The sequence below is a fragment of the Solea solea genome, chromosome 1 (genome assembly GCF_958295425.1).
Source record: "Solea solea chromosome 1, fSolSol10.1, whole genome shotgun sequence".
Lineage (NCBI taxonomy): Eukaryota > Metazoa > Chordata > Actinopteri > Pleuronectiformes > Soleidae > Solea > Solea solea.
In genome coordinates this window covers 24,934,815-24,962,509 of record NC_081134.1, presented here as the reverse complement: position 1 = coordinate 24,962,509, position 27,695 = coordinate 24,934,815, and the positions used below count along the sequence as shown (strand labels likewise).

Here is a 27,695-nt window from a genome sequence, read left to right as displayed (position 1 = left end):
CCAAATTGAACAAAGAAGAACTTTCTTTAATAATATAAACTCAGCTCTTCCAATAACAAATCTGTTTCATGACGTCATTTGTTGATATCACTATTGACGTCTCGCTATGTCATGTCGGTGTCATTTTATTGTGAAGGGCCCTCTCTTATTTTGAAGTTTTCTTGTCCCTTGTCTGCAGTGCCTTATCTATACAACACACACACGTTCATGTAGTAAACTTTTAATTATTCAAATGTTACGATTTACAGGCACATGTGGACACGCAGGGTCAAACTGGGGTCGTCACAGGTGGAAACATGACGACATCATCGTGATGTCATTGTGACAGAACAGAGGGGGAGGGGCCATGCAGGCGACGCAGCACATAAGCATCAAACACAAAGTTACACACAAATAACTGGTACATTATAACTTAAAATACTGTTTATACATCATGAGTGTGTGTGTGTGTGTGTGTGTGCTGCGTCGTGCAGCGCCACCGCATGGATGGAGGGAGAAGAGAGCGGTCGGACCGAGCGGTGTGACATCGAAGCTGGAGTCGCCATGGTTACGACCCGACTTTAGATTAAGGCACAAAACACAAATTCAAACAGGAAACTATGTCGCAACATGTGACCGAGCTCGTTACAAAATAACTTGGCGTGGACGACGGCCACTTTCAAATGTGCACTGATTGGTTAATGGGTCAACGCTAAACAAATCAGTTATGTTGAATTAACGTGTGAAAATAATCAATAACACACAGATGAAATATTGATAATAATAATAATAATAATATAGTAATAAACATACCACAGACGTCGTTACCATAGAAACATGTATATATTAACCAGGAGGTTTCCGTTGATTGTGATTGAACGTGATGCGACGTTTGTCGTCATATTTACACAAATAAAAAACATTCACTCAAAAATAAAAACACTTGAAATAATAATTATTATTAGCACCAGTGTATCAGAGAAAACTCTCGCTACGCAAATGTACAAAGTTGCATAGTGTTGGATTTTAGCTGGAGGACGAGACGCCGACACGTGATTGGTGGAAGCCACAGTGGGTGGCAGCACGCACACGCGGCGCCACACACTCACGGGGCGCCACGCACACGGAGCGGCACGGGCACATGGTGGCACACACGGAAACGTCGCCTGTTATTTTTTTTATCCCACACGTCACTTTCAGGGACAAGATCACAGAATAATAACAAAACAGAAGACAAAAGAGATAACAAGAGAAAAGAAAGATCACGTCAACAACAAAAGACGAGAAGACAAAAGAGACAACATCAGTGACAGCAGGTGAAAAAAGCAAAGCGTTGCGTTGGAGGATTCCTTCACGTGTGACGCTCTGACGGCAGGAAGTGGTGGTTCACTATGTGGGCGGAGCTTCCTGTCATGGAGCGGGCGGGTGCAGTCATGTCGGGATTGTGTTTTTTTCTCTTTTTTTCTGAAGTTCGTTGACCTCAGCGCGACCTCTGTTCACCGGTGAGTTCATGGTGTTGTGACCGCGTGGTTGCCGTGGAAACGACAGCAGCTGCTTTTCTCTCGTTAAAACGCGACCGTGGATTTCTCAAACGTCGGTTTCTCTCTCGTAAAAGAAAACACAAGAATGTTGAAAAGAAAAGTTAAAAAAAAAAAGGTTTTGGTAAAAGTCAGCGTGTTTGCCGGAGTGTTAGATGTGGAGGGGGAGGGGCGTGTGAGGGGAGGGGGCGGGGCTTATGGCCTCTCCAGAGACGGTGTGTTGAAGCAGCCTTCGGGTAACGTGTTCTTGATGTCATTGAGGTTGTTGATGTCTTTTTGGATGCCGCTGATCTGCATCTCGTATTCCTTGATCATGTTATCCTGATTCTGCGCCATGTCGTTCAGCTCCAACAACTTCCTGTCCAGGTCACTGTCGGCCATCTTGTTCTTGGCGCTCTTCAGCAACTCGTCGATCTGGTTCAGTTTGCTCAGATCCACCTTATCGATGTTGCCTGCACCACACAATTACGTTAGCAGATATTGCTAACGCTAGCACCTAAGCTCAAGTCAGCATAGTTGGTAGAGTTCGTAAAACTAGCAAACACAAGCAAACATGGACGCTGGTCATCATTGAGCTCGTTCTTACCCAGCTGATCTAGCAGGGCGGTGATGGTGCTCAGGACCACCTTCACGGCGCTCTTGGCCTTGCGTGCGTTGTCCTCAGCCTCCTTGGCGCTGCTGGACGCCTGCAGAGACAGGAAACTGTGATGTCACTGTGATGTCACTGTGATGTCACTGTGATAACGCATGTCACGGAGCGAGCGTCACGGTTCATACCATTCCCGCCATCATCATGTCGTCGTCGGCCTCCGCCTTCTTTCTCGCCAGCTCCTGCTCGGCGGCGCTCAGCTGATCCATCATGTCGTCCACCTCGTCGTCCAGCTTGTTGGCATCCTGGAACGCCTTCTCTGCGTCCTCCTTGGTCTGGGCGGAGCCCTGGTCACGACAACAGGAACACGTTAGCGCACGAGACAGCACGGTGACCTCGTCGTGCTCACATGTCTTACCTTCTGGACGTTGCTGGCGATCTTCTCCGCATCCTCCGCCTTGTTCTTGGCCTCCCGGGCGTCGGCGGCGGCGTTGCCGAGCGCTGCCTCCGCCTGCCGGGTCTTCTCGTTGGCAGCCAAGATGGTGGCGTTGATGGCGGGGATCTTTTTCATGGCGTCCTCCGCCGCCGTCTTGTTGTCGTTGACTCTCTGATCAAAATCTGAACCAAGACAAAACGTCTGAGTCAAGGAGGACAGACAGAGACACAAACAGGGACACACAGACAGAGGACAGAGACACACAGACGGGGGACAGTCAGAAACCTCTGAGGTCGTTGAGAATTCCCTCGGCTTCTTTAAACGTGGACTGTCCTTTCTTCGCCGCCTCCTCAGCTAACGCTTTAGCGGCGTTGGCTCGAGCTAACAGCTGATCTGCTGTCTGAGACACAAACAGGAAGTAGGTGTCACATGACATCAGCGAGTCCAGCAGGTGAGTAAAACAAAGCTTCCTGATGGTGGTGCTGAACGTACCTGCTGCTCACTCTTGCCCTTCTCCAGCAGTTTACGAACTTCCTGCTCTTTCAGCTTCAGGTCGTCTCGGAGGTCGTTGTACTCTGCCTCCGTCTTGTCGATCAGTTTGTCCAGATCTGATGCCTCTTTCTTGATCTTTCCCGCTTCCTCCTGAAAAACCCCCAAAAAAGAAGACACACGGGCTCACACAGGAAGTGAGGGGATGGGGTCAAAGTCAGGTCTCACGGCGTTTACCTCCAGAGCTTTTGTGTCAAACGGCGGTAAACTGGTCAAGTTAGCGAAGATCTTCAGAGCTTTGTCTCCTGCGTCCTCGGCCTCCGCCTGGACCTTGTTGGCCTGTTTCTCCAGGTTCTTGGCCAGGTCCTTCGCCTCATTATACCTGGTGACACATGCAAGAAGGACGCTCCAGGTCAGGCAAACCACTCCCACCACTTCCGGTCTGACAGTGACCACTTCCTGTCTCACCGCTTGTTGAGCTCGTCCACTTCCTGGCTGGTCTTGCTCTCTCCGTCCAGCGTCTTCAGCAGAACGTTGTACGCTTTGGTCGACGTCTCGTTGGCGTCTCTGGAGATCTTCTCGATCTGATCGGCGTCCATCTTGTGTCTGCAGAGAGAGAGTCAGTGAGTGAGTGAGTGAGTGAGTGAGTGAGTGTGTGTGTGTGTGTGCAGTTACAGTGGGCGGAGCCTTTTACTTCTCAGCCAGTCGTCGAGCTTCCTCTGCTAACAGTGTCATGTTGTTGGGCTCGCCACTGCCTCCTGGTGGTTTGATGTCCTGCAAACGGGGTCAGAGTGTGTTAATGTGTTCTGTCGGTAAATCAGTCGGTTGCCGTGACAACAGCTGGCTGGCTCACCACTTTGCTGACGGCGTCCTTGGCCTTGTCGAGCTCCTGCCGCGCTCGGTCGATCAGACTCTCGGCGTCGCGGACTCGGTTGCGGGCGCGGTCAGCTTGAGCGCCAGTGTCATCCACGGTGCTGCGGATGTTCTGGAGGCGGTTCCACTGCGTGGTCAGCGTGTTGTTGATGGTGTTCAGACGCTCCAGCAGGCCTCGGTCAACATCTGTGGGGTCATGGGTCACACACACAGATTAACCATGTGACTCCGACTTCCTGATGATGTCATAGAAGCAGAACCTCATCAAGAAAGTGTGTGTTTTTAGACAGAGAGACATGTCACCTGTCAGACGTGTGTGTGTGTGTGTGTACCTCTGCTAGTCTCCGCCTCCTCCAGCAGCTCCATGATGGCTCGCTCCGCCTCCTTGAGTCGATCTTCAAACGCTGCGTCGCTGACCGTCTCCTGACCGGAGCCCAGGTTATCGATGAGCGTCTGAAGGTCGTGAAGTTTCTGCCTCTGCTGGTTCACCTGCACACACACACACACACACACACACACACACGTTACTCTCTGCCGTGCCTCTGCTCCGCCTCCCTGTGGCGCTGTGGCGTCCTCACCTTGTCTCTGACCAGACTGTAGCAGGACGGACACTGCTGACATCCCGGCACTGAGCGGTTGTAGAAGTAATTCTCCTCACACATGTCACAGCGAGCGCCGACGAAGCCGGGCCGACACTCGCAGCGACCGTCGTCTTTACACTGAGACGACTGAGAGCCTTCAGGGTCACAGTCGCACGCTGCAGGTCACACACAGACACACACACACGGTCAGAACCACCTCTGTCACACCTGCCTTTACCACGGTAACCGGGATCTTACGTTTGCAGCCGGACGAACTGAAGCCGAAGAAGTTGACCTCGCAGCGGTCGCAGTGGAGGCTGCTGATGCCGGGCTGACACTCACACTGACCACTGATGATGTCACACTGACCATCAGTGGAGCCAATGGGATTACAGTTACACCTGAGGGGGCGGAGACATCGTGTCAGACCCAGGATGTGTTCATCAGAGTTTAAACTAATCTTTAGTCAACTGATCACTAACCTTATGTTAACTTTACACTAACTTAGTTAACTGATCACTAACCTCATGTTAACTTTAAACTAACATTTAGTTAACTTTACACAAACTTAGTAAACTAATCACTAGCCGTTTCTCCTCCTCACGTACAAAGCACTTAATGGTCACGCCCCCCCATACCTGAAAGACCTAGTCTTACCTTATCACCCTAACAGACCACTTAGGTCACAAAATACAGGTTTACTTGTGGTTCCCAGAGTCTGTAAGAGCAGAATGGGAGGCAGAGCCTTCAGTTACCAGGCCTCTTTCTGTATTTAAAGTTAGACTTAAAACTTTTATTTTTGATAAAGCTTATAGTTCGAGCTGGTTCAGGGAAACCTAGACCAGCTCTCAGTTATGCTGCTATAGACCTAGACTGCTGGGGGATTTTCCTGTGGTGCTGCACATTCACTCTCTCGCACTCAGGGTATGAATATGACTTTTTATATGTCATTAACTTTGTCTCTTTCTCTCCCTAGTTTGTGTCTTTCCTTCCTTCCCTCTCTCTCTCTCTGTATTCTCATCTTGCAGGTTGCGGGACCAAGATCCAGTTTTCGAGGCTACCCACATCATCACCATTATTATTGTGCTATAATTAAAAGTCGATATCATTAACTGTATAAACTTCTAACTTGATACAGTTGTTGTGTATCTGCTCCTGGTCTCTCTCTCTCTTCTGTCTCTACCTCATCTCCCTCTTGTCCTTTCTCTCCCCCCTTTCTGTCCCCCACCTCTCCTCTGTCCCCCATTTTCCTTTCACCCCAACCAGTCGAGGTAGATGACCGCACATCTCTGAGCCTGGTTCTGTCAGAGATTTCTTCTTCTGTTAAGAGGGAGTTTTTTCTTTCCACTGATGGCTAGTGTTTGCTCATTGTGTGAACTGTTGGGATTCTCCGCTCTCCTTGATGTTGTCTATGTTGAGATAATGTATGTTATGATTTGGCGCTATACAAATAAAAATTTAACTGACTTGATTTGAATCACTAACCTTTAATTAACTGGTCACTAACTTAGTTAATTGATCACTAACTTAGTTGACTGATCACTCACTCTCCCACACCAAAGCTCATAGAGGACCAGCAGCTCCTGTGTGTGTGTGTGTGTGTGTGTGTGATGTTAAATCAGTGATTTTCTCTATGAGCTTTGGTGTAGGAGAATGAGTGGTCTGAAGGTGGCGCTCTGACCGTTCACAGCCGCTGCCACTCTGCAGGTTGAAGAAGCCGAGTTCACAGGCGCTGCAGTCACGCTGAGACACGTTAGGAAGACATGGACACTGTCCTGTGACCTGAGAGCAAGACAACTGTCCTCCCACTGTCCCAAAGACAGAACAGGAGCAGGCTGAGGACCAGAGAGAGACAGGGACAGAGAGAGACAGGGAGAGAGACAGAATTAAAGTTACTGTGATAAATGGCAGCACCCTCTTGTGGCCTTCAGAATAAATGACTGTCTTACGTTTGCACTTGTCAGCGGTGTTGGCGGCCAGGGCGTTGCCATAGAAACCGTCTTTGCAGCGGTCGCAGAAGAAGCCGTCCGTGTTGTAGATGCACTTCAGACACTCGCCCGTCTCACGGTCACAGTTGCCCACGGCGTTAGGGTCGATGTTGTCACTGCACTTACACACTCTGCACGTCCTGACCACTCCACTCTCACCCAGAGGGTCGCCAAAGAAACCATCATCACACAGCTCACAGCGCTTACCTGAGCGGGGCATCACACAGGTGATTGAGAGACACACAGGTGAGTGAGAGACACACAGGTGACAGGTGAGTGACAGACAGGTGAGTGAGAGACACAGGTGAGTGAGAGACACACAGGTGAGAGGTGAGAGAGACACACAGGTGACAGGTGAGTGACAGACAGACAGGTGAGAGACAGACACACAGGTGTTAGGTGAGTGACGGACAGGTGAGTGAGAGACACACACAGGTGACAGGTGAGTGACAGACATACAGGTGAGAGAGAGACACACAGGTGAGAGACAAGTGAGAGACAGGTGAGAGACAGACAGGTGAGTGAGTGACAGGTGAGAGATAGGTGAGTGAGAGACAGACACAGCACACAGCGCTTACCTGAGGGGGCGGGGCATCACACAGGTGAGTGACAGACACACAGGTGAGTGACAGACACACATGTGAGAGACAGGTGAGTGAGTGACAGGTGAGTGAGAGACACACAGGTGAGAGAGAGAGAGACATACACACACAGGTGACAGGTGAGAGACAGACACACAGGTGAGAGAGACACACACAGGTGACAGGTGAGAGACAGACACACAGGTGACATGTGAGTGACAGACATACAGGTGAGAAAGACACACAGGTGAGTGACAGACACACAGGTGACAGGTAAGAGACAGACACTCAGGTGAGAGACAGGTGAGTGACAGACACACGGGTGAGAGACAGACACACAGGTGACAGGTGAGTGACAGACACACAGGTGAGAGAGACACACACACACACACACAGGTGAGTGACAGACACAGGTGACAGGTGAGTGACAGACAGGTGAGAGACAGACACACAGGTGACGTGAGTGACAGACACACAGGTAACAGGTGAGAGACAGACACACAGGTGAGAGAGACACACACACACAGGTGAGAGACAGACACAGGTGACAGGTGAGTGACAGACACACAGGTGAGAGAGAGACACACACACACACACACACAGGTGAGTGACAGACACAGATGACAGGTGAGTGACAGACACACAGGTAACAGGTGAGAGACAGACACTCAGGTAACAGGTGAGAGACAGACACTCAGGTGAGAGACAGACACACAGGTGACAGGTGAGTGACAGACACACAGGTAACAGGTGAGAGACAGACACACAGGTGAGAGACAGGTGAAAGACAGACACACAGGTGAGAGAGAGACACACAGATGAGAGACAGACACACAGGTGAATGAGAGACACAGGTGAGGGACAGGTGAGTGTCAGACAGGTGAGTGACAGGTGAGTGACATACAGGTGAGTGAGAGACAGGTGAGTGACAGGTAGGTGAGTGAGAGAAAGAAAGAAAGAAAGACAGACAGACAGACAGACGAGAGAGTGACAGGTCAGGGACAGGTGAGTGAGTGACAGGTGAGAGACAGGTGAGTGAGTGACAGGTGAGAGACAGACAAGTGAGTGAGAGACAGGTGAGTGACAGACAGGTGAGAGACAGGTGAGTGACAGATGAGAGACAGATGAGTGACAGATGAGAGACAGGTGAGTGAGAGACAAGTGAGTGAGTGATTGACAGGTGAGAGACATACAGGTGAGTGAGAGACAGGTGAGAGACAGGTGAGTGAGAGACAGACAGACAGGTGAGAGAGTGACAGGTCAGAGACAGGTGAGTGACAGGTGAGCGACAGGTAAGTGACAGATGAGAGATAGGTGAGTGACAGATGAGTGAGAGACAGGTGAGTGACAGGTGAGTGGGCGTGGCTGAGGTCGTACCTGTGGTTCCCACAGGACAGTTGGTACAAACCACCTCTCTGGTCTTGGGGACGACAGCACAGGTGGCGCCGGTCGGACACGGACATGGCGAACAGTCGTCCACTGTTCCCTGAGCGGCGTCGCCATAGAAACCATCTTTACAACGTTCACAGCTTAAACCTGACGTGTGGTGCTGACAGTCACATGCTCCTGATACACAAACAGGTCAAGCAGATTAACAACAACTTCACTAACTATTAACAATTTATGAGCCAAGATAAACAGTTTAACCAGTTTGACAAGTTAAGCTATATAATCGAATGCTGAACCAGGTGAAACCTGTGTTAAATCAGGCTAAACTAGTTAAACCACAGTTTAAACACAGGGTTAAAGGCTTACCTTTACAGGTACAGCCGGATTAAAGCCTGGTTAAGGCCTGGTTAAGGCCTGGTTAAGGCCTGGTTACAGCCTGGTTACAGCCTGGTTACAGCCTGGTTACAGCAGGTTTACCTGTGTCAGGGTTGCAGGCGTCGCTGTGTCCGTTACAGTTACACGCTTCACAGGAGCTGAACGATCCGAGCTCAGGTTGTCCACGCCGGAATCCCAGAGTGCACTGCTCACAGTGTTGCCCCTGGTAACCCTGAGGACACGTGCACTGCTCCACCCAACGGGCGGGGACACCTGGACCACGCCTTGCTGTCACCAAGGAGACGTCGTCGAGGTAACCAGCACCTGGAGAGACAATAACTGATTAAATGATTTCACTAAATGGGTCGCAAAGTTTGGTGAAGAGTCACAACGTTTGCGTTACGACGTTTGAGTTACGTTAATGTTTCGCGTAGAGTTGTGATGTTTAGCGTAGAGTTTTTGATGTTTAGCGTAGAGTTGTGGTATTTTTTGCGTAGAGATGGAATGTTTAGCGTAGATTTGCGATGTTTTGCGTAAAGTTTTTGATGTTTTGCGCAGAGTTGCGATGTTTTGTGCAGAGTTTTTACATAGAGTTGCGATATTTCACATAGAGTTGTGATGTTTAGCGTAGAGTTGCGATGTTTTGCATAGTGCTGCAATGTTTCGCGTAGAGTTGCGATGTTTCGTGTAGAGTTTTTGATGTTTCGCGCAGAGTTGTGATGTTTTGCGTAGAGTTGCGATGTTTCGTGTAGAGTTTGCGACGTTTTGCCTAGAGTTTGCGACGTCTTGCGCAGTTTTTGATGTTTCCCGCACAGTTGCGATGTTTCGAGTGGAGTTGCGATGTTTAGCGTAGAGTTACGATGTTTAGCGAAGAGTTGTGACGTTACGCGTAGAGTGTGCGATGTTTTGCGTGGAGTTGTGATGTGTCACAGAGTTGTGATGTTTCGTGTAGAGTTGCGCTGTTTTGTGGGGAGTTGCGATGTGTCGCGTAAAGTTTGCGACGTTTTGCGTAGAGTTTTTGATGTTTCGCACAGAGTTGCGATGTTTTGCGTAGAGTTGCGGTGTTTTGCATAGTGTTGCGATTTTTCGAGTGGAGTTGCGATGTTTCACGTAGAGCTGTGATGTTTCGTGCAGAGTTGCGATGTTTTGCGTAGAGTTGCGGTGTTTTGCATAGTGTTGCGATTTTTCGAGTGGAGTTGCGATGTTTCACGTAGAGCTGTGATGTTTCGTGTAGAGTTGCGATGTTTTGCGGGGAGTTGCCACGTTTCGTGTAGAGTTTTTGATGTTTTGCACAGAGTTGCAATGTTTTGCGTAGAGTTTGTGATGTTTCGCGTATAGTTTGCGATGTTTTGCATAGAGTTGCGATGTTTTGCGTAGAGTTGGGATGTTTTGTGTGGAATTGTGATGTTTCGCGCAGAGTTGCGATGTTTTGTGTGGCGTACTCCTCTCGCTGTAGGTGCCCCGGATCTTCACGGCCGTCAGGTTGTGGAGAAGTTTCTGGAAGTCGGAGTGGCTGATGGTCGGCCTCCAGGGATAATCTGTGCTGTCATGGAGCCTGGACCAGAACCAAAAGTTCTCAAATTTAGTCCAGATTTACAATTTAACAGGATGTAAAAAAATAGATTACAGATTTAAAAAAAAAATAATCACAGATTATTTTCACAAATGAAGACAAGTTACTAAACCTGAATTTACAGAATTACTATTTAAACTTAATCGAGATTATCAGATTAATCTGATCACTAGATTAATCCAATGGATCGGAAACATTGTTTCACCTGAACACGTATGTCTGCATGTTCTCGTTGGGGTAGGCATTGCCCTGGGCAATAAGGGGGACGGCCACTCTCAGGCTGCCTCCCTCAAGAACCAGATCCTCCGCCGACAGACGAGTGTCGCGACGGTCGACCCGGAAACTCAGTGTCAGGTTCTGTCCGAAACTCAGCATCTGGTTCCCCAAGAACTTTCCTGTGACGGCAGCAGTGTTACCACGGCAACACAGTCACTCTGTGTGGTTGTGTGTGTGTGTGTGTGTGTGTGTGTGTGTGTACCTGGCGCGATGAAGTACATGGGTAAATAATTATCAGACATGAGGGAGATTTCCTGTTCACTTGGTGACCAGAGGACAGAGACACTGGATCCATCACGCTGCTGAGCTGTCCACTGTTCATCATCTGAGGAAACGAGAGAGGACATGAGAGAGAGTGAGGACACATGAGAGAGCGAGAGAGGACACAAGAGAGAGAGGACACATGAGAGAGAGAGAGCACACATGAGAGAGAGAGCACACATGAGAGAGGATGAGAGAGGACACATGAGAGAGAGTGAGGACACATGAGAGAGAGCGAGGACACATGAGAGAGGACACATGAGAGTGATTGACAGCTGGTTACAGGTGACTCTAATGTCCAGTGGTGGGCGTGGTCTGTTACCTGTGTGGAAGGAGGAGCTGATGGTGTGAACGCTGAAGCCGTCGGCGCTGTCACACACAGACGAGTGCTGGAAACAGAAGCACGGAGTACATCCAAGAGGGTTCATCTGATCCAGATTAAAGAAGCCCAGTTTACACCTGAACCACACACACAGAGAGAGACACACAGACAAACACACAGGTTTTTCATTACTCATACAGTGGTTTATACAGATAAATAAATAAAAATGATCAGGTTCTACAGCAGACATTACCTGTCACAGGTGAAGCCCTCCACGTTGTCTTTACAGCGACACTGACCTGTGTTCACGTCACACTCCTGAGTGCTGCCAGAAGGCGAGCAAGAGCACGCTCTGACACACACACACACACACACACACACACAGAGAGACAGAGAGAGAGACAGAGACAGAGAGAGAGACAGAGACAGAGACAGAGACAGAGACAGAGAGAGAGAGAGAGAGAGAGAGAGAGGTTAGCCAGCAGGGGGCAACACTCACACACTGACTGAAACTGTGTATGTCTGTCTGTGTTTGTGTGTCTGTTTGTTGTAGTACCTGCAGCCAGCCTCTGTCAGACTGTGATATCCCGGCTGACAGCGGTCACACTTCTCTCCCGTCACACCAGGTTTACACGCACACATCCCTCTGTGATCACACTGAGGAGACATGGAGCCTGGACACGCACATACACACGCGCGCACACACGCACACACACACACACACACACTGTTACAGTCTGATACTGAGGTCACGACATCATCAGACGTGTCCGTGGTGACTCACCCACAGCGTTGCAGCTGCAGGACAGACAGCGGCTGCCGCTCTCGTCTCTGTGGTGGTTGTCGAGGCAACGCTCGCAGTTGGGGCCGTCCGTGTTGTCGGCGCAGTTCCTGCAGTGACCACCGTGACCCATGGCGCGGTAGAGCTCGGCATCGAAGTAACACTCGGAACTTTTCCCGTTACAGTCACAGGCTGAGGGGGCGGAGACAGCAGAGTGAGGCGGGAGCAGCCGCAGTAAAGCGGTCAGAGGTGCAGTAAATGTCAGAGGTTCAGTAAAGCGGTCAGAGGTGCAATAAAATGTCAGACTTACGCAAACACTCGTTAGCGCTGTCGGCCGTCGCTCGTCTCCATGGACGATCGTTAAAAAACGCTTTGCACACGTTACAGTCATCGCCCGCTGTGTTGTGTTTACAGTCGCACACCAGACGACCTGCGGTGTTCTTCACACACTCACTGGCATGACCGTGACACTTACACCTGAAACACACACACACACACACACACACACATTACACCCACACACAAACTACACCTGAAACACACAACACCTGAAACACACACACACACACTACACCTGAAACACACACACACACTACACCTGAAACACATACCCTACACCTGAAACACACACGCACATTACACCTGAAGCACACACACAACACCTGAAACATACACACACAAACTACAACTGAAACACACACATTACTCCTGACACAAAAACTATACCTGAAACACACACAGAGGTCATGTGACCTTACCTTCCTCCCACAGCAAAGTCAGAGATGGCGTAGTAATAGGACTTGAGGACTTTGGGGTCGTTGAAGACTTCGTCTCCAAACGTGTTGAGTCTGTTCAGGGTCACTTTGATGTCAGTGGCCGTCACCCAGTCCTGAGACAGACAGCACATGTTAGAGATGCAGCCACAGACTCACAGACAGAGGGCACGTCTGCTCATGAGCTTACAGCAGTGAAACCTGATGATCTGAACGTGGTCTGCTGACAGAACCTGGTCCTGAGTCTAGCTCTGGTTCTGAGTTTGATTCTCTGTACAAGTCTGGTTCTAATTTCGAGTCTAAATCTGGTTCTGTTCCCACTTGGGTTCAGAATCTGGTTCAAGTTCTGGGTCTGATTCTAGCTTTGAGTCCTGTTGAGTCCTGTTCTGAACCAAAACAGGTTGTGGTTGTAGTTTTGAGCAGCAGTGGGGTAACCATGGTAACGCCGGTGTTGGCACAGTGAGCAGCAGATGGAAGACACCTGTTGTTCTCTGTGAGAAAGAACGCTGGGAAAGTTTACAGGCAGCAGAAGATTATCAGCAGCTCGGCCTAATGGGAACATGAGTCTTCACGCTAATCTGTGTGTTCAAGGTCATGACCTCACACAGGAAACCAACATCAGCTGTTTCTAGAGACTGTTCACACTCCCACACGAAACCTAAGAGAGAAAATCATTCATTTTAGCTGCTGCCTCGTGTGGTCACTTTGTGTCACTGAGTTAAGTTTAAATTAAATATTTCACATACTGAACTCATTAAAATAAGACATTTGAACTTAGTGATGAGGCAGCAGTGTGTGTGTGTGTGTGTGAGAGACGCGATCATGTGACGCAGATAAAGATGCAATCATGTGACGTAAAGACGCGATCATGTAACGTAGATAAAGACACAATCACGTGACGCAGATAAAGACGCGATCATGTGACGCAGATAAAGACGCGATCATGTGACGCAGATAAAGACGCGATCATGTGACGCAGATAAAGACACAATCACACACTAATGTGAAGCCATGTACTGTATCTGCTCTTCATCATCATCACCTCCCACACACACAACAGCAGCTCCTCCCCACGACCACAGTATGTAAAGAATGTGGTGAAGAGGAGGAGGAGGAAGAGGAGGAAACCATGTTAAACAATAACTGTTTTTTATCATGTTTATCATGAGTAAATGATTGATGGGGAAAGAAAAATCTTTCCTGTTGAGCAACAACAGCTGTTTTCTGTTCAGAGGCTCCAGCTGCTGCTGCTCCCCCTGCAGGTCAGTGTGTGTTACTGCAGCTCAGTGTGTGTTACTGTAGGTCAGTGTGTGTTACTGTAGGTCAGCGTGTGTTACTGCAGGTCAGTGTGTGTTACTGTAGGTCAGTGTGTTACTGCAGCTCAGTGTCTGTTACTGCAGGTCAGTGTGTGACTGCAGGTCAGTGTGTGTTACTGCAGGTCAGCGTGTGTTACTGCAGGTCAGCGTGTGTGACTGCAGGTCAGTGTGTGTGACTGCAGGTCAGTGTGTGTGACTGCAGGTCAGTGTGTGTTACTGTAGGTCAGTGTGTTACTGCAGCTCAGTGTCTGTTACTGCAGGTCAGTGTGTGACTGCAGGTCAGTGTGTGTTACTGCAGGTCAGCGTGTGTTACTGCAGGTCAGTGTGTGTGACTGCAGGTCAGCGTGTGTTACTGCAGGTCAGCGTGTGTTACTGCAGCTCAGCGTGTGTTACTGCAGGTCAGTGTGTGTAACTGCTGCTCCCTCTGCAGGTCAGCGTGTGTTACTGCAGGTCAGTGTGTGTTACTGCTGCTCCCTCTGCAGGTCAGAGTGTGTTACTGCAGGTCAGCGTGTGTAACTGCTGCTCCCTCTGCAGGTCAGCGTGTGTTACTGCAGGTCAGCGTGTGTTACTGCAGGTCAGCGTGTGTTACTGCAGCTCAGTGTGTGTTACTGCTGCTCCCTCTGCAGGTCAGCGTGTGTTACTGCAGGTGAGTATGTGTTACTGCAGGGCAGTGTGTGTTACTGCTGCTCCCTCTGCAGCTCAGCGTGTGTTACTGCAGGTCAGCGTGTGTTACTGTAGGTCAGCGTGTGTTACTGCAGGTCAGCGTGTGTTACTGTAGGTCAGCGTGTGTTACTGCAGGTCAGTGTGTGTTACTGCTGCTCCCTCTGCAGGTCAGCCTGTGTTACTGCAGGTCAGCGTGTGTAACTGCTGCTCCCTCTGCAGGTCAGCGTGTGTTACTGCAGGTCAGCGTGTGTGACTGCAGGTCAGCATGTGTTACTGCAGGTCAGTGTGTGTTACTGCTGCTCCCGCTGCAGGTCAGCGTGTGTTACTGCAGGTCAGTGTGTGTAACTGCTGCTCCCTCTGCAGGTCAGCGTGTGTTACTGCAGGTCAGCGTGTGTTACTGCAGGTCAGCGTGTGTTGCTGTAGGTCAGCGTGTGTTGCCGTAGGTCAGCGTGTGTTACTGCAGGTCAGCGTGTTACTGCAGGTCAGCGTGTGTTACTGCTGCTCCCCCTTATATTAAAAAATAATCAGAAGGCACCGTTGGTACAGCTGCTAACAGAACCGCTAACACTGGTTATGGCTATTGTGTTGCTATTGTTAGCTTCATTCTGAAGAAGCTAACTTACCCATGTTAGCCTCACTCTGAAAAGGCTAACTTAGCTAATGTTAGCTTCACTCTGAAGAAACTAATGTTAGGCTCAGTTTGATGAAGCTAACTTAGCTAACGTTAGCCTCACTATGAAGAGGCTAACTTCCCGCTCCCGAGTCCTGGACCATGGACTCTGGATCCCGAGTCCTGGACCATGGACTTTGGATCCTGGAGTCTGGATCCAGGGCTTTGGCTTCCATCAACAACATCATTGTTCTCAGTGTTCTTGCAGCTGTCACTGCTGTGGAAACCTCCCGTTGCCATCGGTAACGTGTGAGCTTGCCTGGCTGTGATTGGAGCAGGACACAGTCACGTGACGTGTTCAGCAGCTGCTGAACGATGATGTCACTCTGTTTAAAGTCAACATTTGTTTGCCATCAATCATGTTGTGCTGCAGCGGGGAAAACATGTGTTTTCTCCAGAGAACACACACGCACAAGCACACGACCCCGCTGCTGAGAACCAGAGCATTACACACAGAGAATCACTCACTCTCTCACACCAAACCTCATAGAGAAAGTCAGTGATTTTAGCTGCGGGGACACAGGAGTTGTTGATCCTCTGCTGCCTCCATCACTTAGTTCAAATGTCTGATTTTGTCACTTCAGTGTTTGAAATCCAACGTTCAGATTGACGTCAGTGATACAAAGTGACCACACGAGGCAGCAGAGGACCAGCAGCTCCTGTGTCCCTGCAGGTAAAATAACTGATTTTCTCCATGAGGTTTGGTGTGGGAGAGTTGAGATCTTCTGTAGAGATTTGCTTTAAATCTTCTTCCTCATTTATTTAAAAACCTTCTGAAGCTTCAGTGAAACATTCATGGCAGCAGAGTGACAGAAATAATCAGCAATTTCAAAAAAGATCACATGTCATTGTTTCATATATTCTATTATTAAGATAAAATCAGTGACTGTGGTTGTTTGTTTACAGATACAGTTCAGGTCCAGGTTCAGATCCAGGATCCAGTGTTTGGTTTCTGAACTGCAGGTTATTTCCTGTCACAGACCAGACGACGCCACAGACTTCAGCAAAAATAGACTCATGACGACAAGTCACAGAAGATTCACAGCTAAGCTGGAGCTAAACCTGGACCCTGCAGACCTGGGCACCTGCAGACCTGAACCCTGCAGACCAGGACACCTGCAGACCTGGACCCTGCAGACCAGGATCCCTGCAGACCAGGACCCCTGCAGACCAGGACCCCTGCAGACCTGGACTTCTTTGGGGACCTGGTCCTATGTGACATCTGATTTTGCGTTGAAAGGGGAATGATGTCATGTGATCACAGAAATGGGTGTGGCCAAACGTCCCATAAAGACAAAATTCAGATGTGGGAGTGGACGCATAATGAGGGGGTGGGGCTACGGCTGCAGGTCACTGAGCCAAACTGAGCAGTGGCAAATCTGGGAGCGTGGCCTAGCAACACGTCACAACACCACAGACGTGTGGACAGTCGTGAGGACATATGTGCGGACAGACATGTGGATAGATGTGAGGACAGACGTGTGGACAGACATGTGGATAGATGTGAGGACAGATGTGAGGACAGACGTGTGGATAGATGTGAGGACAGACGTGAGGACAGACGTGTGGATAGATGTAAGGACAGACGTGTGGACAGTGTCCTCACCTGGAGGACGGGGCTGTGGTCAAAGTTGTAGGCGCTGGGTCGTCCCTCCAGTGTGGAGAAGGCCACGTTTCCTCCGGTGAGCGGCGAGATGTCGCTGAAGTCGTCGGTGCAGAGCGCCTGCTGCTCGTCGTCTCCGGTGCGGATGAAGACGTGACTCTGTTTGTGATACGTCTTCTCACAGGAGCCGCTGTAGAACTGGTACGGGACCCAGGGTCCGTCCTCTCTGCTCCTCTTGTAGATGGCGAAGCTCTCGGGTCGGCTGGTGTGGAACTTGAGGCGGACGTAGGTGATGTCGAAGGATTTACCTGTGAAGAGAGAGAGAGTTTAGAGGCGGAGTCTTTACACCAGACTTCTGTCCACACGTCTCCAGAGTACCAGAGTACAGCCTCCTACACCACAGACTACAACGGCAGTGGTCTGTGATCCCGCACGCGATCGCCGGCGCTTTCCCTAAATACACCACTCGACTTTACTGCTGTTAAATATAGAGGTTAAGTAGTTTTAAGTGATCTACAGTTCGGCGCGATTTGTGTGTGGGACGTCTCTTCCTGTGACGGGACTCCGGCCAGTCAGCGGCCGGCAGTCTGACCAATCATCGCACAGTAGCTACTTAAAGGGGACGTATTATGCAAAATCAACTTTTTAATCATTTCAATACTTATATTTGGGACTCTGGAGGCCTTACCAGTCGCCAAAGTGGGGAAAAATAATACTCAGTCATGTTTTCGTGGTTCCCCTTAGTGTAAGTATAGACGATAAAACACTCGATGTTGAATTCCCTGCGCTTATGATGGCAGCATGCGCATTTCACCGCGAATGTTACCACCCACCAGTAAGTTTACTTCGAGAGCTCCACCTTAGCTCCACCTTGTCCCTATACAATGCGAGAGTGCAGGCGAAGGAGGAAGAGCGGTATTATGTCAACGCGGAGGGACAAGTGTGCTGTTGGTGGCTGCACAGTGGAGCACAGTGTTTTACACAAACTTCCAGCCTCAGAGGATTTTATATATGAAGCTAATGTGCCGGATAAAGTCAGCAAACGTGTGTTTGTGTGTTCGCACCACTTCGCATCAGGTTGCGGCCAGCGGTCGCCGTATTTAGTCAGCGACTGTATTTCACCGACGTACAAACACACACATTTTTAAGAAAAGGTCAAATAGAGCTCATAACTGACCATTCTGACACGTCCTAATTAAAAATATTTGTTCAGTACGTCCTCCATGACCGGAGCACAGACTCAGTCTGATACAACCACATACAGCGGCAGTTTATGCAGCGATCAGCGGTGCTGTCCCTAAGTGTTTTTAACTGATGTACAGTTCGGCAGTGTTCAGCTTGATCCTTGTGTAGGACGTCTCTTCGTGTGACGGCACTCTCGCTGTTTTCCGCGCACGCTGCCATGTTGATATTGTCAGAGAACTAGTGGAGGGAGGGGGAGAGGAATGAAGCGGAGGCAAGTGGGTGTGTGTTTGCCTGTGTCTCATTTGCATATAAAGGGACCATGCACAAAACCGAGTGTTCCGAAAGGGGCGGGTTTAGCAGAGTTATTGAACTGCTATGGTGCTTCATCCTTATGGTACTTTGACCAAAGCATGTCACAGACATGTTCATTAGGACACCAGGGAACTATTTTAACTTGGAGAAATAGGGTATAATATGTCTCCTTTAAGCACGCTTGGAACCTCGCTGGAGCAGGTACTAAAAATAGTACCTGGTACCAGGTTAATATGCTAGTGGAAACTCTACTTAAACTGTAGCGTGGCTAGGCAAGGCGAGTAGAGCTGGTGGAAATGTGCCAATAATCCCGCCTTGCCTCATCACAGTTTAGTTGGTTATCCATGACTATTGCTCATCCTCTGTGTGGGTGGAGTCAACACAGACGTGGGTTTCTACGTGACTTGTAAAGCAGTCGTTTTGGGTGAAAGTGAATCATTAGAATAATTTTTTAGTTTTCAGCAGCCGTCTCTAAATCCACCAGACCAGAGGATTTTTAAGTCTTTTCACTTTGACCAACAGTGTTTGCTTTGATTCTATCTAGGACCAGGTTCTGTCTCTGAGTCTGTTTCCAGGTCTAAAGTCAGTCCCTGCAGCTGCGTGCGTGTGTGTGTAACAGCATCGAGCAGGAATGTAAAGTGACGGACTGGTCCTTTAACTCCCGACACGTAGCAGCAGTGGCTCATTCATAACTCGACGAGTCTGAGCAGGTCGGGGGGAGGGGGGTCAAAGAATCTACTCTGTAAACAGTGTGTGCGTGTGTGTGAGTGAGAGAGAGACAGAGCAGTGTAAATAAAGGTGAAGCAGGTGATTGGACGACCACAGTTTATAAGAGGAAACAATGAAGTGAACAAACACACCAGCTTCCTGTGTGCATATCTTTGTGAGGACTAAAACACTTAGGAAGTGAGGACACTGGCTGGTCCTCACAGTCTGACACTTTGTCAGGATGAAGACCTGGTTTTAGGGTAAAATGTGTTATGTCTGTGTGCTTGTGTTCAGACAAACTAAAACTGACCTCTGGCCAACACCTGTACATCACAGGAGTTGAAACAAAGACTCAGAATCATGCTAGACATGCTAACAGCTAGCCTTAAGCTGTACCGTAAACCATAGACATAGCGCTGAATCGTACGTCAACGTCATTTTGGATGTGGCAGATCTGCCCATCACCCATTCACACACACAATATATATCTGGGAAACAAATAGGCACCAAAATCACCTATGTAACTTTTAAATTGATGATTATAAATGTTTACTCCTTATGTTTAAGATATAAGTAAGCACCAAACCAACGTATGTATTTGTCTAATGCTGAGTGTTTACAGCTATTAATGTGTGTAACACTGTTACTGTGATGATAAATATTTATATTTAACATTTAATCTGTGTCTATAATAACCAGATCCTGAAATGTAGATGTGACATGAGGGTTTTCTGAATAAATGTTTACATTTAACTGATTTTGATTCATCGTTTTTATATTCACATCGATTAACATTATATATATATACACACACACATATACATAGTGAACAACGTGTTGAGATTCGTCTTTTTCATCTCAGTCTTTAATCAGCAAAGAAACGTTTCATCCTCTGCTCTGAGGAGACATCAAAGACTTCACTGTCTGCAGCAACGACAACAGTAGAGTGAAGTTAAACAAATATGAATGTGATGTTTCCTCTGAAACACACTCAAACTTCCTGTAGTTAACCACTGACCCTCTCACTCCTCTTCCCAAGTCATGTCTGCACATGAACACAGCCTGAGGAGGGGGAGGAGCTTTAGAGTGATGGCAGGAATTAACCTCCTGGAATGTGTGAGAGAGAGAGAGAGAGAGAGAGAGAGAGAGATCAAACTGTGGGGATGAAAATTCAACAATGAACTTTTAATTTTAAATTATTGAAGTTTTAGTTTAAAAAAATATGACACATCTGACTCTGCCCCGTTATAAGTTTCCATAGTAACGAGTTATATTATCACTAAAATTTTGGAAATCACAATCGTTTCAGTCACAACAGAAAAGATAGTAACCATGGCAACACAGAGACTGACGATCACAGCAGACCACTGTCTCACATGTGGACGTTCAGACACGTCACAGGACGAGAAGACATTTGACATGTGGGACAATTGTCCTCACACAGCAGACCACTGTCTCACATGTGGACGTTCAGACACGTCACAGGACGAGAAGACATTTGACATGTGGGACAATTGTCCTCACACAGAGACGAGGAGGACAAACAGCTGCTGGTCCTTCAGCCAATCAGAGACGAGGAGGACAAACAGCTGCCGGTCCTTCAGCCAATCAGAGACAAGGAGGACAAACAGCTGCCGGTCCTTCAGCCAATCAGAGACAAGGAGGACAAACAGCTGCCGGTCCTTCAGCCAATCAGAAACAACCTATCTTCAGGGTAAAAATTGCAATACATTGCGTTGCTTTAAGTTTCCCAATATATCGGAATATGTCGTGCAGTGACGTAGATACATTTAAACTCTGTCATTCACTGCAAGAAATACAGGGGGCAGCGTCACCTCCACCGTTTTTAGCTAAATTAATTAATACAAGCTTTTATTCTGAAAATATGCCGTTTCCTCTACGACATCATCATGTTTGATCTCTGACCTCTGAGATGAATCAGCTGTTTTGTCTCTGAATCTTCAAGATGTTTTTTTTAACATTCCAGAGACGGTGGGGTGGAGCCTCAGGGTCAGGGGGGAGGGGCTTAATGCTGCAGCTCCTTCCATGACCTCATCACATTTTTCTCCAGAGGAAAAACAAAGACCGCTTTGACTGTGAGTGTGTGGGTGGAGCCAAGTGCGTGGGAGGGGCCGAGCGCCGGCGCCATCTGCAGTCAAAGGCCGTTTCTCAATACTCAAGTAAGCAAGTATGTATGTATTGTTCTGCTGTTTGTCGGAGCTTATCACCTCCGACAAACTATAAATACGTCAGATCTTAATACACAAACCACATGTTTGAATTCTAAATGACTAATTTCTTCCCTCAAATGATGTTAAAACTTTGTTCCGGGACATAGAAAAATATTTATTTCAGATTTATATTTCTATTATCTGCTGCTATGCTCCGCTGAAATGTATTCTGGGATACATGGCCATCCCAAGTACGCTTAAGTCACCTCCGATGCATACTTGGTAAAAAATGGGCGGAGCGAGAACATTTGCGGGTTTGAGAACCGTCCTCGCTGTTCGCTTACTTGAGAATTGGAACAGAACTTGGACTGAGGCTGATGACGTTTTCACAAGCACGGGAGTACGCAAGTACACACAAGTATGGATATTGAGAAACGGCCAAAACCTCCATGTTCGCGTCCAACAGTGGTGGGTCAAAGGTCAATGACCTCACAGTGTGTGCGACCTCTCCACCAGGGGGCAGACTCTTCTGTTAAACTACAGTAACTCATGGTTCACAGTCAGAGGTCACGAGGTCTGAGGCTGGGCTTTACTGCAGGACTTAAGCCTCAGACCTGGTTCTCAGTGTGGACCTGGTTCCACTGTGGGCCTAGTTCTCAGTGTGGACCTGGTTCCACTGTGGGCCTGGTTCTCAGTGTGGACCTGGTTCCACTGTAGGCCTGGTTCCAGTGTGGACCTGTTTCCAATGTATACCTGGTTCTCAGTGTGGACCTGGTTTCACTGTAGACCTGGTTCTCAGTGTGGGCCTGGTTTCAGTGTGGTTTGAACATTAACACGGAGAGAGAGAGGAGCTGAGGGAGAGCTCAGTGTGTGTGTGTGTGTTATCTTAGATGTCAGATAAGTGAAGAAAACATGGCGTCTTTGAACGTCTCACACTCAGAGCAGGATCAATCCACAAAATGGCTGACACACACACACACACACACACACACACACACACACACACACACACACACACACACACACACACACACACACACACACACACACACAGAGAGACCACCAAAGAAGAAGCTCCGCCCCCATAGGTGTCATCATAACAGTGGGACGTCAGGAACAAACAATAGTCCCCGTTACCAGTCAGACAGACAGGATGAAGACGGCAGACAGGATGAAGACAGACAGACAGGAAGAGAGGGGTGGAGCTTGTCGGGTTTCAGTTCAGGTGGAAAAAGATGAACAAAGGCCTGTGACAGAGTTAATCATGTGTTTACCTTCACTGTATGACAACAACCCTCCACTTTCTACGTAGCCCCGCCCCCTCCCCACCCCCACAGACTAAAATTACCCTGCATGCATCTGCTTGTCCTGTAACTCTGACTCTGTAATAATAGAACAACCCCAAAACCCCCGCTCTGCCTGAGGGAGTGAATCACTTCCTATACAGAGAACATTACACCCCCACCCTGTTCATCCACAGTTTTCAATAAGAGCCTCAGCTTCTGTTTGTCCAGTTTTCAAAATAAAAGCCTCAGCTTCTGTTTGTCCAGTTTTCAAAATAAAAGCCTCAGCTTCTGTTTGTCCACAGTTTTCAAAATAAAAGCCTCAGCTTCTGTTCATCCACAGTTGTCAAAATAAAAGCCTCAGCTTCGCTCACATCCACAGAGATCCAGAACCTGAACAGAGATCCAGAACCTGAACAGAGATGCAGAACTATACTGATCCAGAACCTGAACAGAGATCCAGAACCTGAACAGAGATCCAGAACTATACTGATCCATAACAGTGATCAAGAACCTGAACAGAGATCCAGAACTATACTGATGCAGAAAAGACATCCAGAACCACAGAGATACCAAAAACCTTGATCCACAAAGATCCTGGTCTTGAAACAGTGAAACCCGATCCTGATCGATCCAGAACCATCACAGTTTCACTGAATGATGTTCTGTGTGTGTGTGACACACGTCCTCGTGACCTCTGACCTTCACTTCACATTGCCAGGTTTCCACAGATACATGGGAACGCTGCTTTTTCCCAGACCTCTGACTCCGCCCCCTTGGGTTCACAGGGACAGCGTCTCAAGTCTCAGCTGAACTTGGACATTTTTAAAAAAGGGTCAAAAGTTTACGGCATACACACAAATAAAAACCTGAATGTTTAGGAGTGAGACCTTGTCATCACGTCAAGTTTACGATGTTTTATCTCACAGCACACGTCACTATGTTCAGTTCAAATACTAAAATCACTGGTTTTCTATATGAGGTTTGTTGTGGGAGAGTGAGTGAGTGAGCGAGTGAGTGGTTTACAGACTTCAGTCTCACGACATGAATGTGTTCTGAAGACTTGTTGAGACAGAAAAACGACCCGATACACAGAGACACGAGTGTCCCTGAACGCCCCACATCTCTTGTGTATCTACAGCAGTAATAAACGTGAGTCACTGTTTTGTCTGACAGACATTTTGTAAGAGGACGAGGAGGACGAGGACAGTGTGGACTGATAAACAACCTTCTACTAATGTTGTTTCCACTTGGAGCTGGAAGTCCCTGGATGGACGTTTCCACAGGAAGAGGTAGCGCCCCCTCAGGTCAGATTTACAAGCTCACACTGAGACAGAGGACATGCCAACATGGCCGCCACTCAAACTGTCTTTTTCTGTCTTCTGACACAGACAGACAGAGACAAGTTGTTGGACATGAGTGTGGGAAGAACCTGCAGCTGCTCGTCTGTCAAACCGTTCACAAAAAAAAGGTTTTTTTTCCTCTGCAGTGAACAGCTGTTTTAAATTATACCACTGTGTGTGTGTGTGTGTGTGTGTGCGCTCAGCGTGGGAAACTAGGATGTGGAGAGATGACCAGAGATACACAGCTGGACATCAGCTTACACACACACACACACACAAACACACAAACACACACACACACACACACACACACACACACAGTGTGTTCAGGTGTTTGATCCCCCCCAAACTTCAAAGAAAATCTCAGGTAGTGAAGCGAGTAATGACCCCTCCCCCTGTAGCCCCTCCCCCTCAGACCGTTGAGACAACTCGAGTTTGTTTTTCACGTGATTCTCACTTTAACATCAATGACACCATGAAAGTGCTTGTGCTTCATTCGGTCATCCATTCTCTAATCACAGCATAGAATACACAAACACACACAAACACACACACACACACAGAGACGCACAGACACACACACCTGCAGGATTCTTCTTTGTTGGCGAGTCAGGACAAGCAGCAATATTTCAAACAGAGGGAGGGGGGCGACATATTCAAATCACTCACTACATTTACATGATGTTGGAAAAAGACTAATTGAGTTAATCCAAAACGTTAGTCTGACTAAAACCAGACCTTAAACACATCAGTTTGACTAAAACACTGTTAGTCTGACTACAGGGTGACTACAACCACACTTTTAAACACGTTAGTCTGACTAAATACCAGACTTTTAAACACATCAGTCTGATTAAAACCAGACTTTTAAACACGTTAGTCTGACTAAAACCAGACTTTTAACATGTTAGTCTGACTAAAACCAGACTTTAAACACATCAGTCTGACTAAAACACATTAGTCTGACTAAAACCAGACTTTAAACACATAAGTCTGACTAAAACACGTTAGTCTGACTAAAACCAGACTTTAAACACATTAGTGTGACTACAACCACACTTTTAAACACGTTACTCTGATTAAAACCAGACTTTAAACACATCAGTTTGTCTAAAACACTGTTAGTCTGACTAAAACCAGACTTTAAACACATAAGTCTGACTAAAACACGTTAGTCTGACTAAAACAAGACTTTAAACACATCAGTCTGACTAAAACCAGACTTTTAAACACGTTAGTCTGACTAAAACCAGACTTTTAAACATGTTAGTCTGACTAAAACAAGACTTTAAACACATCAGTCTCACTAAAACCAGACTTTTAAACATGTTAGTTTGACTAAAACCAGACTTTTAAACACGTTAGTCTGACTAAAATCAGACTTTTAAACACGTTAGTTTGACTAAAACCAGACTTTTAAACACGTTAGTCTGACTAAAATCAGACTTTTAAACACATCAGTCTGATTAAAACGTCTTAAAAAGTCTTGTTTTAATCAAACTAACGTGTTTTAGTCAGAGTTATGTGTTTAAAGTCTGGTTTTAGTCAGACTAACGGTGTTTTAGACAAACTGATGCTGTCAATCCCTGTCCCCTGACATAACGACAGCTGAGTATAAGAGTGGTGAATTATGGGACATGAACACTAGGACAAGTGACTATGAAATGAACGATGAGACGACAACAACAAAAACATGGCCTCAGGGCGAGTGTGTGTGTGTGTGTGTATCAGAGCGAGCGAGGCCACAGCCTGACACAACGTCTCAGGAATGTGATGCTCTCAAACACTGCAGCGACGACCAAGGTCAAGACAGACGCAGGCACATGATTGGTCCAACATGACATCATCATGTGTCTCACTCTGCCCCGCCCACAAACTCAGGTGTGAGAAAAACCATAGAAAACAATAAAAGATGAAAACAATTCAAAGCCAAAAGTCTTCTCGAGTTTTCAGTCAGGAAATGAATGAATGACTTTCAGGGTGAAACACACATTTACAACCGCTCAGTTAAAGTGACAAGAGGTGCAGAAATGTGCATGGGCATAATAAGTAAAAATAAAATAAAAACGTAAGAATAAGAACAGAATAAAATATAGTAAAAAATTACACTATAATATAGAGTAATAAAGTAGAGATAAAACGGAAACGGCGCCCCCTGCTGCTGAGAACCAGCCTGAGAATCACTCACTTCGATATCTACGTCACATGATTACGTCTTTATCTCACTGTGAGACTTAAGTGTGTAAACCACTCACTCTCCCACACCAAAGTCCATAGAGAAAATCAGTGATCAGTTCTAATGTCTGATTTTAATGAATTCAGCATTTGAAATATTTCATTTAAACTAACTCAGTGACACAAAGTGACCACACGAGGCAGCAGAGGACCAGCAGCTAAAATCACAGATTTTCTCTATGGCCTTTGGTGTTGGAGAGTGAGCCGGCAGCCATGTTCTCACTGTCAGCACTTCATTACAATCACACTTTCAAAAGCCTGAACTATCACTTTAAAGTCTCAACGTTTATAAAAGTGGTCACTTTTATTCCCGAACACACACACACACACAGTTACGAGTGTGTTCCCGCACACGCGCACACACCTCCCCCAACAATGTCAGCTATGCCCCTCACGCTTCGTTGCCGCAGTTTTACAGATTTTATCTGATTCAGATTTCTGCACCAAACCTCGTTGGAAAAATCAGCAGTTTTAAAAGTTTCAGCGTCCGTGTTACACGCACACACACTTCATGAGCCTCACTCCTCAACCTGCTGCGGCGTAGCGGACACTCGCTCAATGAAGTTGGTATTTCACGTAAATAAGTCCAGTTTCACGGTTCTGGACTTGAGCCGAATTAAAGAGCGGGTCTTAAACATTCACAGTGTGTGATTTATTGTTTTAAATAACCAAGGCGCTTCGACCAGTGAGCCGAAAAACCTTAACATGTGGGTTATTTAAGGGGAATTCGGCGGCGGCTGAATACGGGGGTCTTACCGAGGTGCAGGGTGAGGTTGATGGTGTTCGGGTACTGGATACCCGCCAACATGGTCTGGCTCTGCCACCAGGTTGTGTCCTGCTGGTTGTTGTAGTCGGTCAGGTAGACGGCGCTGTGGTGGTTCCGCGGGTCCCGGGCGTCGCAGATGTGGCAGGACTTGGTGACCCCGGTGGCGCCGGTCTGGACGCAGTACTCCTCGGGTGGAGAGCCGCAGGTGTTGCTCGCCACCACCGTTACGTTAAACGCGGCGTTGACGAACTCGGGCAGGCAGCGCTGCGCTCGGCCCTGCTCGTCCGAACACTCGTCCATGGCAGCGCGGACACACACCGCCGCCACCCAGCTCCAGGCCACCAGAGCCCGGATCACTCTCATTTTGATCTCCGACAGAAAAATCACGGCGCGGCTCAAACTCAAACTCTATCCCAACTTTTCCAAAGTTTAACGGTCACTTTCCGGTCGACGACAGACTCCCGCGGAGAGAGTGACGGGCATCAAAGTGGGCGGAGGTTGTTTCTGCGGAGCTTCGACGCTGTTCAGGCCGCGTACAGAGGCTCTTGTCCCGACTGTGCTGCTGCGCTGCGACCGTCAGCTCTTTGTGTCCGCCGCCATAAAAGTGTTCCGCTCTCAGAGACGACACTCCGCTGA

At 47.9% G+C, this 27,695-nt stretch overlaps 1 protein-coding gene across 1 annotated transcript; it reads right to left on the bottom strand.

Annotated features, from left to right (window-relative positions):
- Positions 1-204: 204 nt before the first annotated feature.
- Positions 205-27,695, bottom strand: lamc1 (laminin, gamma 1). Its single transcript, XM_058635848.1, has 28 exons — positions 27,050-27,695; positions 17,060-17,364; positions 12,790-12,920; positions 12,342-12,508; positions 12,035-12,223; positions 11,807-11,924; positions 11,504-11,602; positions 11,251-11,387; positions 10,870-10,992; positions 10,597-10,786; positions 10,261-10,373; positions 8,921-9,142; positions 8,432-8,620; positions 6,435-6,680; positions 6,167-6,320; positions 4,744-4,886; positions 4,483-4,661; positions 4,237-4,393; positions 3,885-4,090; positions 3,726-3,805; positions 3,500-3,637; positions 3,269-3,413; positions 3,035-3,184; positions 2,828-2,942; positions 2,525-2,724; positions 2,295-2,453; positions 2,104-2,203; positions 205-1,969 (listed from the first exon to the last, which is right to left on the bottom strand). Exons 1-28 carry the CDS (start codon positions 27,420-27,422, stop codon positions 1,713-1,715), a joined length of 4,785 nt encoding a protein of 1,594 aa, XP_058491831.1. The 5' UTR covers positions 27,423-27,695; the 3' UTR covers positions 205-1,712.